This window comes from Phalaenopsis equestris, unplaced genomic scaffold, assembly GCF_001263595.1.
Source record: "Phalaenopsis equestris unplaced genomic scaffold, ASM126359v1 Scaffold000579, whole genome shotgun sequence".
NCBI lineage: Eukaryota > Viridiplantae > Streptophyta > Magnoliopsida > Asparagales > Orchidaceae > Phalaenopsis > Phalaenopsis equestris.
This window is the reverse complement of record NW_018165019.1, coordinates 262631-278956: the sequence shown is the minus strand read 5'-3', so window position 1 is coordinate 278956 and position 16326 is coordinate 262631. Positions and strand designations below refer to the sequence as shown.

Below are 16326 nucleotides of genomic sequence, written 5' to 3'. Positions count from 1 at the left end.
TAAAAAAGAAATAAGGCTTAGGAGAGGAGTACGTTAATAAGTGTTGTATTGTAACCCCAAACCATCTTTCTTTCTCCCCATTCGTTGCTAGTAAAATCTCCCTCCCTGTGGATGTAGGAGATTCATTCAATGTCGAACCGTCTAAATCCTTGTGTTTGATTGTTGTTGTATGAATTTCTACGTTTTTGCATTATTTTTGTATAATATCTTTAACCCTAGAGATGAGCATTCGGTCAGTTCAGACGATTTGATTTTCAAATTGGGCAAACTGACTTTAACCGGAATCCAAAATTCAAAGTACTGAACCAAACAAAATTTTGATAAAATCGAACCAGTCAAACCAAAGTTTAATTCATTTTAAACGGTTCATTTTTTACCTGAACCGAAATATAGCTTGAAGGTATAAAAATATGATGATAATAAGAGAAAATGAAAAATTATTAAGAGATGATTATATAATGCTAATCACTAAAAACTTTGCTTCCTAAACATTTTATAAAAACAAAATTACCTAGAATTTTTTATTTTCGGCTGATTCAATTAAAAAAGCAGTAAAACCAAAGTTTAACATTTCTAAAACCGAAATCAATTTTTTTCTTAAATAGAACTGAAATTACCAAATTGACACGATTCGATTTTATTTTCTAATTTCAACTAAGTAATGCACATCCCAGTGTACAGATGCCGCAAACACCTATACCTTCTTGATAAGTCCCAAGTCGGTAAAATCCAATAGGATCAGCGCGCAAAAAATAAAAATATATTGGATCAAAAAATAATTAGAATGAATAATAAATATAATAAGTTAACTCTAACGCAAATATTAGATATACTTTGTGCCCATAAATCAAATAATTTAGTAAATAACCAAAACATTTCTGAGTTAATTTTTTTTAAATAAAAAGAGCGCAATATCCAAACCCCAGGGCCCTCTGCCCCAAGTAATTGATTATTGAGGCAGCATCCGCCGTTCAAAGCAAAGTCCCACGATTTCTATAAACAGACTCCAAATCAAACGAATGACAATGATTGATATTTTTAGCTCAGGACGATTTTAAATTGAATTTAATTCGGATCGAATCAACTCATTTATTTAAAAGAGAAAAAAATGATTTTGCTTGAATTTAAAGAGACATCAAATTAATTCATATATATATCAAGCGAAATATATATACACATACACACACAAGTCATGCATGTTATGCAGAGGAGCCTATTGGTCACTTAGTAAGTATAAGTCAAGCTCCCAGAGGTCGGCGACGAGGACAGCTTTGTGGATCCCACGCTCCCCGCAGTGCAGCTTCGCCACGCAAAGAAAATCAGAAAGGGAGGTAAGCTAGAACTAGCTGCCACGTCGACATTTCGTTAGCAGAAAGATAATATATTTTTTTTAAGTTTAAATTAAAAAGCATTAATGGAAGTTATAAAACTTTTTTCAAAAATATTTAATCTAACGAAGACTCTGTACAGCAGTCCCAAGTCAGCACCGAGTCAGCGAGCGATGTCCAATTTCGGCGGCTGACTCAGCTGCTCCATCTCCCAACTCAGTTTAAGTGCATTGCCCTGCTCTCGGGGTTCATATTCCTGTAGTATAAGAAATATAAAGATATATAAAAAAAACTAATTATATATACATATATTTTCTGATAATATACAAATAAAAACATTCTTTATATACAAAACATAGAACAGAAAAGTAATAATTATTACAGAGACATTTTTCATGCTTGACAAAATAAATGAATAATATTAATAATATACAACAATCATAGCCAAATACAAAAAGAAAGCTTAAAAAATTAAAAATATAAATATAATTTAAATATTATCATCTTTTGCTATATTAAATTCTCTGTACGAATAATTAGATAAACTATAAGTATTTTAGTCAAATTGTAGCTTGCCAATTTGTCTAACTCCTGTATAATATAATATTTAAGAGTATATTTATATGATTTCAAGTGGTTCATTAGCGCCGCCCTTCGATATATTTACGAGCCCGTGTAAAGAATTTTCTGCGCCCAATTTTATATTCATCTTCACAAATAAGACCTTCCATTTCAAATAAAATGAAAGTCCTTACAAATTAAATTCACAAAATTAGAGATATAACCTTCGCGCAAAATTTTTATACAAGCTATTACGCGGTTGCCAACTACGTACGTACCTCGAGCTTAGACAGCAACTCATGGGCACTTTGTGCGGAGATTATAATATTACGAGCAGCGGGATCTATGAATCCCTCTTCCACGGCCTTATCGATGAATGATAGCAAGCAATTGTAGTATCCATCAATGTTCAGCAAACCAACCTTAATCATAATTATTAGCATTAATCAACTCAAAATTAAGAAATGAAACTTTCAATGAGTGTAATAGAAATTAAATGTATGTATGTGTATATATATATATATATGTATAAGTATGCATATAGATGTAATTACCGGCTTGTTATGGATCCCAAGCTGAGCCCAAGTGATGGCTTCAAGAAGTTCTTCCAAAGTTCCGTAGCCACCTGACTCAGAATTTAAGAAAATGAGTGCAATTTGTCAAAGTGTGTTACACTTTTTTTGTTACAAAATTTTATGTAGCACAGTTATGAAACATTCAGTGAATGATTGGGTGTCCTTCCTTAGCCGACATCAATAATCAAAGGGTGTGGGAGGGTGCTGTTGGGCTTTAACAAGTTATATATTCTGAAATTATCATTTTAATCCATACATAAAATATTACATCTAACAATATGATATTTCGCTTGAAATAAGTTATGTCATTTTTACTAGGCTAACATTTAAAGGCAATATGCAAGTAATATTAGTTATAAATATGTGGGATGCCTACCAGGCAAGGCGATGAAGGCATCTGCTTGCCGGGCCATCTCTGCCTTCCTTTGATGCATGCCGGATACAGCTCTGACCTCTCCTATGGTCTCACCAGTTATCTAAAAGCCCAATAAAATGTGTTAATCAAGAGCTTAGATCTAAAAAGCATTAATTCTTCATTAATAAATAACTAAGAAAAATTCTTATATTAATAAAGCTTTGTTTGGTTTATTTTTATTTTTATTATTCCATTGAATTTCAAAAAATAAGAAATTATAGATTTCTTCGATGAGTTCAACAGCCATAACCAATAAAATGCAGGGTGCCGTTTCTATTTATATAAGAAAAAAATAATGATTTTATTTAATATAGTGAAGCAGAATAAGAAAGCAATAAATATGACCAACAAACGCCTTTGTAATAAATAAAAGATAAAATCACCTGGATAAGGCATTGATGAGATAGCAGGAAGCCAAGAGCAACTTTTGTCTAACCTATATTGGCTGTTCTAGCACTTAATAGGCATTGCCTTTTATGGATAAAATTAGGCTAGGTTTCAATTTTTCCATTTATTTTTTGTTTTTTTTTTAAATTTGGGCGAATTTAATTGCAAATATACCCACATCACATTCAGAAGACTTTGAATATTATAAAACTTATTAGAGAAGACTAAGATGGCAAGCCAGTGGATGAGGTAGAAGAGATTTTTGAAGAAAAAAATCGAAAAAAAACGATTTTTTTTTTATAAAAATAGTGACTTATAACTAAAAAAAGTATTTTTTTTTGGGAGAAAAGGTAGAATGTAGAATACCTCTCTGGGCATGAGAGTCTTGGGAATCACCCTGCATTAGTAAAACAGAATAAATCTGAGAAAGGAGAACTTCATTAAGAGATAAAGAAATAATTTTTATGTTTCTGGGGAGAAATAGAGACCCTAAGACATGGCGGCCGCCGCTAAAAGGGGGCCCGCCGTTAAAAACTGCCTGGGAGACTAACCCCATGAGGCCAATACTACCACCACCGTACACCAAGTCTATATTTCTCTTCACCTGCAAGTAGAACAAAGTAAACATGAGCAACACTACAGCCCTGAAGGCAGAGTAATCCCTTCCTCACCATTGAACAAAAGGTCATTCCCTCCAATCTTCCGCGAGAACAGAACAATGAGCTTCAGAAAGCAAGAGGAAAAGCAGAGCAAGAGAGAGAGAGAGAGAGAAGAAAACTCTATTGTGGAGGTTTGTTTTCATAATAAATTTACAAAGGTGGAAACTTTGGAAGAGAAAGAAGGAAGAAGAAGAAGAAGAGAGACTGACCAATTCATGACCGAGCTGAGCGGCTGCAAGCTGATAGCTTGGTTTCTTCCCCGTGCTACTCCCGCAGAAGACACAAATCCTCTTGAACTTGGATGAAGATTTCGTCTCGTTGAGCAGGACTTCCATCATCAACTAGCAAGAGAAGGAAGGCTTCTCTCTCTACCTCTTATCTCTCTTTCTCTCTGTGAGTGTTGCTTGGTGGAAGACGAAGCTTAAGGATTGCTCTGCCCAAGAAGGAATGGAGGACGCAGGCTTGAGTAGCAGAAGGGGCACTATTAAATCAACGCCAAGCGGCGAGAATTACGATGCGATTTCTCTTCTGCTTATCGCGCCAATTTCTCGCGGAGAGAAACGCAGGGATGACTGAGAGTGTTCTGGCACTTTGGGGACGGCAGTAAATTTGACCGGAAGAATAATGATTGTTTAGACAATTTAATTTTCTTTTTTCAAAATAGTTTTATATTTTGATTTTATCTTATTTTTAAATAAATTTAATTGTAGTGCCGTTGAATTTAGAATTTTTCAGTTGTATGTCTAAACTCTTAACTAATAAATTTAAATAATTTATATTTTTTTGTTTGTTTTTATTTATTTGAATTTATTAAGGTAGCAATGGATGATATTCTCTATCATTTTTATTGGTTTATCTAAGTCAAAATAATAAAAATTAGAAAAAATTAAAATTTAAGTGTAAATTTATTTTAAGAGTGTAATATTAAGATTTTTAACTGTGTTTTTTTTTTAATAAAAAATGTTGTAGAATTATTAAGAAAATAATTTTCTTAAGAGTTGATATAAATATATTATAATTTTTTTTAAAGGTCGATCAATGCTTTTGCTAGTAAATTAGAATATGAAAAAGATAATATTTTGAAAATTTGTAAAAATTTAAAATAACAATAGAAAAATACTCGAAATAAAAAGTAGGCTGGTTTTTGGAGAATTTACATGCATAACATAAAATTCAATATATATATATATATATATATATAATTTCGCAAATATTTTTTTATTTAGATAAAATACATCTTTTCGTGTGAATATTTGAATTCGATGTAAGCACAAAAAATAACATATGAATAAATGTAAAAATATAGACATAATAAGATATGCATAATTACATAAACACTTTATAATATTTATGCAAATTCTTTATGATTTTATATTTGAATTGAATTAAATTAATGTGTATATTTATCAGTCAGAATTTTTTCTAAACACAATTTATACCAAACATAACCTCCTCAGATTAAATTGAAGCATCCATCAAAGAAAAGCAAAGTTGAAATTTCCCAAGTGAATTCTGAGACGACCAGAATCTCCAGATACGACGGTAGGCCAAGTTCCCAATGGGCATAGAACAGTGGCCGGTTTGGCGTACGGAAGAGACCCAGGTGGCCCATTTATAGTTCATAAAGTGCAATGCCCAATTTTTGGTTAGGCATTAAAGCTTATTTATAGCGTTGTTTCACATTTAAACTTCTACTTAGATTTTGGATTTTTTTTTTTTTGAAATTTATTATAAGTAGTATTTTAATTTTCTTAAGAAAATCTGACGTTAAATCAGTTTTTTTCTCAGCACGTAAATATTTGAAAAATATTATAATTGTTATCTTAGGGCCCGTTTGGGGCAGCTTATAAGTGCGGCGGCATTTTTTAAAACGCCGCCACCCCGTTTGTTTTGCACGCTTGACGCTTGAGTCACATTTTCATAAACGAAGTTCCTATTTTACGTTACACGCCCGCCCCCGGGGCCTTACCGCGGGTCTATCCCCGCGATCCGCGTTGTGCCTCCGAGTTTTTACGCGTCTGCCCTTGTGAAACATTCCCGCGTCGTCCCTATCCTCGCTCCATTCGATCGCTTCTTGCCCAAGCTGCGCCGATCTCCTTCTTCTGCCCTTTGATCACGTCTGCCCTAGCTGTGTTGAGCTCCCTCTTACGCTCGAATTCGCGTCCTGCCCTGGCTGCGCCGAGCTCCATCTCCACTCGAGTTTGCTCGTCTGCCCTAGCCGCTTCTCCCTACTCCCCCATTTGGTCGATCCCTCTCTAATCCCTCTCTACCCGGCAAGCACCTCTCCATTTCTTTGGAATAAAGAACATTTCTGTAATCTTCCCTATTTCAACTTCCTCCTTTCTTCTTCTTCCCATTATTGATTTCCAGAAATCTACGGCTACACAACAAAGCTATTCATTTTGGTAACAAAGCTCCACTTCTCCAAGAAAAATACTCTTCCTCCACCTGCAAGATGTCAGAAAATTTCTCCAGACATCTTTCGCCGGAACTCAGCGACAATCCTATCAAGTATGGAGGTATTTTGATCCCTCCCCAACTCAAATTCATCATCATGAATGACATCTCAAATTCATCATGAATGACATAAAGACAACAATCAATTGTGTGCTACATATGTAAATTTCCCTTAATTTTTGAGTTTTTTCAAATTCTCTCCACTTGACTGCAAGTTGGAGCAATGACATATACAACACTTTATTTTGTTAATATGACTTGTTTCATAATTTTTTTGACTTTAATTACTTATAGTTAATGTGTTTGATTTTCCTGCTCTTCATATGGTATATTGAATACTTATTCTCATTAGCCTTAAGAATTATAGATGTGTAGTTTTACTGTTAATAGGTTTGTAGATAGACTCCCTTGAGCGGGGAGTATATCTTTTTTTTTGTTTGAAATGTTATGTAGTGTTTTTTGGTTTTTAGTATATTGAATTTGTTCAATTATATTATTGTTGTGAACAACTCCACTGTATGTGGCCAAAAAGGTCATTTTTCCGCAAAAAGCTGCAAATTAGCTGTTCTCAAACCGCATAAACTAAACAGCGTAACAGTTTATTCAGTTCAGGGGCAAAAGGGTCATTTATCCAAAAAAAACTGCAAATCAATTGTTTTCCAAACGCACAAATCAAACAGCCAGCCAGTTTATTCGGATCAGCTGCTCATCAGCAGATTATTAGAATTAGCTGCTTATCAGCAGAAGCTGGATAAACTGCAACTGCCCCAAACAGACCCTTAGTCTGCCCTCTGGAAAGCAAAATTTGTTAAACATTAAATCAGTTTTTCCCAGGACGTAAAAATTTTCTTAAGGGTTGATAAGAGAGTAAATTTTCTCCAATTGGATTGTTATATTTTTTTCCTTATCTTGCTACTAAACTGCGATATTTTTATGCCGCAAAATAGTTCTGGGTTTTATTTGGTGGCGTGATGATTGTGTTGTGTACGAGAAAATATTATGTTCGGAGTTCTGATATGCAGACTCGAATTAAAATTTGATGTGTTTTTGTAGCCTAAAGTCCATTTGAGCTGAGGAGTAGTGTTGAGAATTTTAGGTTACAATATATATATATATATATATATATAATATGTATGTATTATAACCCTAAGAGTATCTTGTACTTTTTTTCTGAATTGAAAGGAAAAATCGTAGTTCTGCTATATAGCCCCGACATACAATATGTAATTACAAAATTACCCATGTACCGTACCGCGGGGGCGTTGCCCTCGCACCCCCAACCCACATAACAAAACTTCTTCGATTGGGCAGATGCTTCTGCTCGCGAGCTCTGCTCTGCTTGCTCGCTTCGTTGGCTCGCTTCGTTCCGCTCTAGCATCTATCCCTTATTTGGTATATGAGTCATAGCTAACAAGTAGAACATTGTGGTTAGCTACTATGAGGGGTAAAATTAAATGTGTGTCCTTATTTAAAAATTTATGATGTGCTGAGAAATTAGTGCGAAGAAAAATAGAGGTTCGGCAAAGATGCCTACGTCCGCGGGAGCAGAGCGGCAGCTTTTCTAATTCAGAAAAAGTACATAATAGAGGGATTCAGCTCTCTCAAATACCTAGAATTACAAATAAGTCTATTTATAATTCTATAGTAAACCCTACAATACAATATGTAATTCCCAAATTACCCCTGTCCGTATATCGGGGCGTTGACCCAGCATCCCCAACCCATATAACGTAACTTCCCGATTTGGACAGATTCTTCAGCTTCGCCCCGCTCCGCTTCGTTCCAGCATCTGTTCTTATATGGCATATGAGTCATACCATAACATGATGGACATCTTTGGTTAGCCTTAGTGAGGCATAAACTAATAATCCATGTATTGTGGTGTAGTGACATTAAAAGTCACTTGATAGAACAAATATTGTCATCTGAGTTCTAAAATGATAAAAGTAATTTCGGGAGACGTCCGAAAGTAATGCTTTACCAAACCAAAAAGAACATGCATGTCGGCGTTCCCGTGCCTACTCAATCAAAGCTAGAGTGGTCCAAACTAAAACAAATGAAAACAACGCGGCCTCTAATATCAATCCCGACCCAATGAATATATATACATCTATAGAAATACATTACATAAACTTAAAAAAGAAAGTAGACATTTCCCAAATAGTTGCTATAGATATAATATGGGTCGGTTTGTTGGTGGCTTTCGGCAGAGTGAATAGAATAACTCAATTCCTTGCCGTTAAGAAAAAAAAAAATATATAATATATATTTTATTGAGGTGTCTACGTCATGAACCGAATGTCTTTGCCGGCACTTTTGACCATCGCCGCCCACTCTATCCTCCCCTTTCTCTCTACCTTCGGCTTGCCCGTCTTATCCAAGTAACTCATCCATTCCCCTCTCCTACAACTTCTTACTGCCATGCCCAAGAAAATGTTCCGCTTATTTCACCTTTCTGCTTTTCTGTTCCTTACTTCAGGGACACACAGAGAGTGACGGGCTAAGAAAAGGATCTATGTATAAATTTATGATATTATAATTTTTTAGATTGCAATAAAGTAAAATATAACAAAAACTGTTCACCTCTTTTGGGACTGTCAAAGTGGGTAGAAAACTTTGCGCGCACGTATTGCTCCAAGTGAAAAAGCTGATTTTGTCTTCATAAGAATTTGGACTATGCTCAAAAACTGGTCGGGTGAATCAATGATGGCTGTTGGGATGGAAGTTGGAACTATTTAAATAAATACTTTTAGGGCTTCAATTAGTTAGAAATTACATTTTCAATTTAAGAAATCAGAAAGAAAAATCAAACAAAAGCATAACAATATAATTCCTGAAAGAGCACATCAAGATTAGATTCCATATAAAACAAACCCCGCCTACGTGATAACATCAAGTCGTATAGAACTTGAAACCTACTCAATGCTCAAGATTAACACTCTGTTAAGCTTACTCGAGAAATCATAAGTTGTCTACTTCATAAGTCTATTTTCTCATAAAACTCAATTACTCAATTATAAGTACTCTTCCATTGCCTTGAGATTTTCCATAAGAGAACTCATTCTCAATTCAAAACCCATATGAACTTCCCTATTGATAGCCAAAGATAAATTGAACTCTGCCATCAATACATCTAGTTATACAAAGTCTAATTAATTATTTTTCTCATAATTTTATTTTGTTGCACATCTTTTTCCACCATCTTCACTCTCATCCATAAATAAGAGGTCAATGATTAAGTATTGGCATGAAATACATAATTCTTTTATTGAACTAAAGTATCTCTATACATTCTTTAAGCGAGACTATCTTCTAAATCCCTATCTAATATGAAAAATAGAAGAAAGAGTGGGGTTGATTTGTAAATAGCAAGTTTTGTGTGGACTATATAAAATCCCCATTATCGTATTGTTTAAGTGATTATAAAAATATAGTAATAGCTTCAAATTCTCCTAATGGTAAGGGATTAATGTTTTTTTTTCTAAAGTGCAAGCCTTTTGGCTGATGATGACTCAGATGCCAACATCCTCAATGATGAGAGTCTTACAATAATTTAATAAAAGCCTTTACTACTACTCCTTCCACCAAGAAGATGAAAATTTGCTATTCTCTTCCCCAAAGAAAACAAATAAATAAATAAATTTAAAAAAGAAAAAAAAAAGACTTATTGCTATTCTCTTCCCCAATGAAAACAAATAAATAAATAAAAATAAATAAATTTAAAAAAGAAAAAAAAAAGACTTTATAAGCCTAACTATGCATTATTGAAATATATGTTTGATACTTTACTCGAAAAATATTTAAAGTTCACTTCAGATGAAAACATGATTTCTTGGATACATGAAATGCATGACATTTTATTAAAAATGAATCATAGAGTTTTTTAATAATGATAAGAAAGATTTGAGTGCAATAAATATAAACATAAAGTTTTGATGTTAGATGTGTAAATATATTGAAATAATATGGTATGTAATATTTATGTAAATACCCCTCTTTTCTTTCAATATTCTTAAGTTGGAAAGCAATTCAGATTCAATTGAAATTATCTCAGCTTAACTTTAATTTTTTAATTGCAATTTATCTCATGTTGTCTTAAAATTGAAATATATATATATATATATATATAGTGGCAAATTCCAAAATTTAAATTGTTGAATATTTAAATTTATTTTTTCCTTGAAATTTAATCAAATTATTCTAATTTTTTTAGTATATTAATAATATACATAATATTAAGTTATTATTAAATATATAAGATGAGGGTGAGGGTGGTTATTGTATATTTAATATATCAAATTTATTTCAAATGGACTTATACTACATCCTTGATAAATCCAAATCAACTTGATGCCCAAATTTAAACTTAAAATTAACTCAAAGTTATAAGTTAGGCTTATGTTAACTACTCTCTTACGCCATCATTCAAACAGTTATACCTGCACTGTTGTCTAAATCATTAGCATGTCATGTCACCATTAAAAATAATTTTAAAAAATGATCTATCAGAATTATTTTTCTATTCCTCTGACGTTTTATGCGGCAAGGCTAGTGCTTTTTTTTTTTTACACCTACACCATAGCTTACTTTAGTAACTGAATTATTTATGTTAATTGTAATCATTAGAGCTTAATTTAATGCTGGGATCCCGCATCATGAATAGACCTACAAAGGAAACCAATCTTTTTCAAATTGCTTTTTTAACTTCTTGTATCCTATGGTTTTTTTTTTCATTCAAGTTGAGAGCCACCACAAACCATTTCATTTAACAATTATGAAATAAATAAATATTACATAAAAAAAAAGTTTGAGAATATACAATGGAAGATATAGAATTGAAATAAGAGTTATAAAACTGAAGAAAGCTCAGAGATGGTCCAAGTTTCGTTGTGAATTAATCCTCGACAAGCAATATTCATTTTTAGTCAACACAAATCTATAAAGAAACTTTCACATTCAAGTTTTCGATCTCCCCATTCCAAGGAAGGAGGGGTTTACTCTTTATGTGTGCTTGAACACACCAACTTGATTAATTTATTGAATAACAAATAACAATATGAAAGTCTTACAAAGAAAATGAAAGCAATTATAAAATAAAGGTTTAGAACTTGTCTTCCTTCTTTCAATCTTGAGAAGTTGAGATTACAAACATTCAATCACACAAAATCGCTCAAATTCTCATTTTTTTTTTCAGTTTGATTGATCTTCCTTGGACTTCTCCTTCAACTCCCCTCTCAGAAAAATAACAGAAGAAAATGTAATCAAAGATCCCCCTTCATTTAGACGTAGCTTATATATTTCTTCACATTCTTCTCGAAGTCCAAACTGCACAAACTGTCAGTTTCAAGTTAGGGCTCCTTGGTGCCAGCCTCTTGAGTAGAAGCTTGTATTGGCGCCTAAGTGCCCACTGGCTGGCACCCAAACACTAACCTCTCGGGTATCAGCTTGTGTTGGGAGGTTTCTAGCGCATGCGTGTCAGTGGCCAAGTGCCTAAGTGCCAATAGTCAGGTTCTTGATTCAATCTCCCTATTCATCCCAATTCCTGCTAACACCAACAAAAACAACAAAAACCTTCCTCAAAGTACAATATCATCTTATAAAATTCAAAAATACATATGACAACATGTGCAAAATTAAAAACATATCAAAATCTCTCAAACTCAAGGGTTACTTATCCCCAAGTAATAACAAAACATAAGTAAAAGATCCTGTTGGACATAAGTGAAATGAAATTGAATAAATGACCACTTACAATCAAATTTCCAAATAGATAGAGTTTATAACGAAAAGCTTCTGTTGAATTATTCTGACACGTGCTTCATAAGACATTGAACTTCTTGAAATGTTATTTAATTGCATATTCACTCGAAGGGATTTAATAACTTGCTAAGCTAATATAGTCTAGATATAAAGTTCAAGAGGGAATTTAGTCCTCCATATGATAATTTGTTAATAATTTATAAACATCTACACATAATTAATTAAAAGAATATTAATGAGTTTTCAATTTATAAGAATAGTAACAAAACTAATTTTAGTTAAGAGTTAAGGCTTCTTCTCAAGCTTCTCCTTTAAGATTTTCATTTATAATTTTTTTTTCAATTTTTTTTTCTTTTCTCTTTATTTCCATGGGATGAATATTTTCAATCATATTTCTTTTTGAATAATCCCTTTTTTCATTCACATCCTAAAATATTACTATATCTGTGTTAGGTATGACTCATATACTAGGAATTCAGATTCTCTTGGATTTGGAGAGGTGTGTCTCCTGGAATGAAGAGGTGTGTCTCTTGGTGTGAAGATGTGTCTCTTAGATTAGTAGGATGAGGGGAGCGAGGGCGTGTTTGTAAATTTATCTGAGGGTTTTATTTATAAATAGATGTGTAACCATCCGGGTATGTAACTCCTCTGAAATAATAAAATTCGTCGCTCGCTCCTGAGGATGTAGACATCTTCATCGAACCTCATTAAATCTCTGCGTTCTTCTGGTTTTGTGTCGATTATATGTTTCTTCGCCCTAAATTTCACAACAATTGATATCAGAGCGAGGTTCTAGGGCAGGGAAGAAAAATTCGGAGGCCCATGAAGTAAAGAACGATTTGGAGATTTGGGGAGAAGTTCGGGCGGTTTGCTTCGGTGAAAACTTCCAGTTCGCGGAAGTTTGAATCGCGGTTCTGGGCTTCTTCAACGCGAACAGACATGCGAACTGATGAGGCTGTGGTTTGCGGCAGTTTCAGGGAGACAAAGAAGCGATCAACGTTTCAGACAGACTTTGGTGGTTAGGCACAAGAAGAAGCAGGCAAACGAAGGAAGTTCCGCGAGATTCGCGTAAGAGCTTCAGCGGCAGATCTACGCGACATAGAAGGTTACGCTTTGAATCAGTTAGGTGAAGGCGAGAATCGCGACAGGGCTGATTCGCCCCATAAATTGCAGAGGAGTTCGTGAATCGTATGAGTCGCGTGCCGTGGGAGTTAGGCAAACTTGGACGGTTCGGCATCGCGACTAGACGAGGGTCTTTGCGAGAAGTTTCGCGATCACGCAACAGAGAGTAGTTCGTGGCAGGGGCAGTTGTTGGCGTGCAATCATTCGGACAGGAGCAGTTTGTGATTGGACGGGCTTCGATCGGTTCACGCTTCTTCCGCGACAGATAGAGGCGATGGGTCTCGACTTGGTTTGTGACATAGAAGGATCACTATCGGACGGAGTTCAGGCAGAATAGTTTGCGGAAAATTAGAAGATAAAGATAGTTTTTTGGCGGTTTGCGGTTGTTTTGGACTTCTTCTCCAATCAGTTCCGCACGAAGACGAAGGGCTTCGTTGAAAATTTGCAGAGGAGCTTCGGGCGACGGTTCTGCTAGCAGGAAGGAGCGATTCTCACGATCAGGTTTGGCGCAATCCTCGAGAGGGAATCAGCGACGGCATGCAACAGGGAGTTCGGCTGCAATTTCAGCGAGGCCTTCTGCAACCAGTTGTGTTCGCGAAGGTGTTTTGCGAACATGCGCGAGGGTTTTATGGAGGAGACAGTTTGGCTAAGAAGCGCTAGCAGTTTCACGGAAGAGTTCGCCGTTTGAAAGCCAGTCCAGTTTCACCGAGAGCAGAGGAGTTCCCGTGCAGTTACCACGAACAGAAGCATCATTTTGTGAATAGAGGAGTTTAGCGGATTATTCGCAAGGCAGATGGGCTCGCGGGAACGAACAGGTGCTGCTGCAGTTCAACCAGTTCTGCTTCGGGAATTCACAGTAGAAGTCGGGGTCGCGCGACAGGCAGAGGCAGCTTTCGTGCTTCTGATTCACAGAAGAAATTGCGATAGGTGAAGTTCGAGGAATTCTGGTAGTTTAGGGTTCGGAGCAGAAACAGAGATGAGCGAATTGTGGTATTCGCGATTTGACAATGAGTTCGGTTCGGCCCATGTGAGCTGCAAAAGGAATTCAGATCAAGACTTCAGGAGAAGGGGCAATCGAGAGTTCGCCAGTTTCTCAGAGGAGAGGAGTTCAGCGGAGTTTGCAAGTTCGTCGCATGTGGAGTTGCGACAGGTTGAGTTCGCGAATTTCATGAATTGTTCGCAGGTTTGCCATAAGAGAAAATGTGACAGGTGGAGTTCGACTGGTTTTCACAGTATTTCGACCGAATTTTTGTGCGAACAGGAAAGGTGCTATGTATGAAAATTTTAATTCATGAATCACAGGAAATTACAGGAAAATTACTACAATTGATAGAGGAAATTTCAGGCTTCTTTGAATTTATTTGTGATGTGTTTTTGTTTCAACACAAGACAGAAAAAATTCACTATAGGATTAATTCAAATAGCAATGTATGGTGCAAAATTTGAGATAGTGAAGTTCGATGGAACCGAGAACTTCAGATTGTGGCAAATTGCACAACAAGAAATTTTGAAGGCATTGCGAGCTATGAAACGTGATGGCCTGATGATAATATCCATAAATTGTTGGGGAGTACAGTTGTGGGTGAAGTTAACTCTGTTAGATCATATGATGAAAATGCAGCAAGAAAGTTGACTAAGCCAGGTATTTTCAATAAGTTCTTGCGTTACTTGAACTTGTTGAATGTTTGCAGTTGCTAGTTGGCATGGTTGCCTAACACACTTCGATGTAAGAAACTCAATGATGAATTTCTCCTAAGGGGCTGGATATTCGCAATGTGGAGATTTTTCTCCTAAGGGGTTGAATATTTACAAGGTGGAGATTTTTCTCCTAAGGGGCTGGATATTCGCAAGTTGAAGATTTTCTCCTAACGGGCTGGATATTCGCCAAGGTGGAGAATTGTTAGGTATGGCTTATATACGAGGAATTTGGAGTCACTTGGATTTGAAGAGGTGTGTCTCATGGAATGAAGATGTGTGTCTCTTGATGTGAAGAGGTGTCTTTTGGATTAGTGGGCTGGGGGAGTGAGGGCGTGTTTGTAAATTTATCTGTGGGTTTTATCTATAAATAGATGTGCAATTCTTTGGGTATGTAACTCCTCTGAAATAGTGAAATTCGTCACTCGCTCTCGAGAATGTAGACATCTTTGCCAAACCTCGTTAAATCTCTGTGTTCTTCTAGTTTTGTGTCGATTTTGTGTTTTCTTCGCCTTAAATTTCACAACAACCTGGATTAGCCTTTTAATGATTTTAAATTTTACAACAATCTCCGTAAACTAAAATACTCTAACATCCTCTCTTTTAATTCAAGTTTTATAAGCTATAAATTATTAACATGAAATTCAAATATAATTGAGGCTAAATTTTTCAAAAAGATCACATCTATCTACAATTAACTTATTTATTAATTGAACCTTTTTGAAAATTAAATATGACGATTAAAAAATCATTTGGTGAATTTTCGAAGATCATTCTACATCTAGTTCAACTTAATTCATTAGGAGTCTATTCGTTATATAACCAATTTCCTTTTTCTGTTAAAATTATTGTGGTTCCAAGTTCACCACATTCTAAATATGTCAACAAGTATCAAAATATAGTATTTTATTTACGGAGTAAGAAATCTAACAACATCCCCCCAAACTTAATCAAATAAACTATAAAAATAAAACATAATGGAAAACATATAACAATTGCAACAAAAATACCCGCGTCACTAGCACAAGTTAACACTTCATAAGGTATGAATATAAATAAAAAAAAGAAAACAATAAATATAAAATTTGCACCGGTACAACAACTGAAAATACATAACAAAGTTTCAATAAATTACAACTTTTAACTTCCAACAACAAAGATACATAAATAAAAGTTTCACCACAATTCATCATGACATATTACACCAATTACATATCTCAATAAGAACATGAACTAACATCAACAACAACTAAAATGAAACAAGCAACATGAAAATTAGGCATGAACTAACATCAACAACTAAAATGAAACAAGCAACATGAAAATTAGAAGTAGTCCAGCAAAACACAATAGACACAGTCTATCAA

The 16326-nt window shown here is 34.8% G+C and overlaps 1 protein-coding gene across 1 annotated transcript; it reads right to left on the bottom strand.

Annotated features, from left to right (window-relative positions):
* Positions 1–1119: 1119 nt before the first annotated feature.
* On the bottom strand, positions 1120–4496 carry LOC110029482 (cytokinin riboside 5'-monophosphate phosphoribohydrolase LOG1-like). Its single transcript, XM_020731790.1, is given in 8 exon segments — positions 1120–1549; positions 1552–1584; positions 2168–2311; positions 2444–2514; positions 2841–2940; positions 3633–3663; positions 3755–3870; positions 4135–4496. Coding segments are annotated over 8 exon segments (693 nt in total). The 5' UTR covers positions 4264–4496; the 3' UTR covers positions 1120–1480.
* Positions 4497–16326: the final 11830 nt, after the last annotated feature.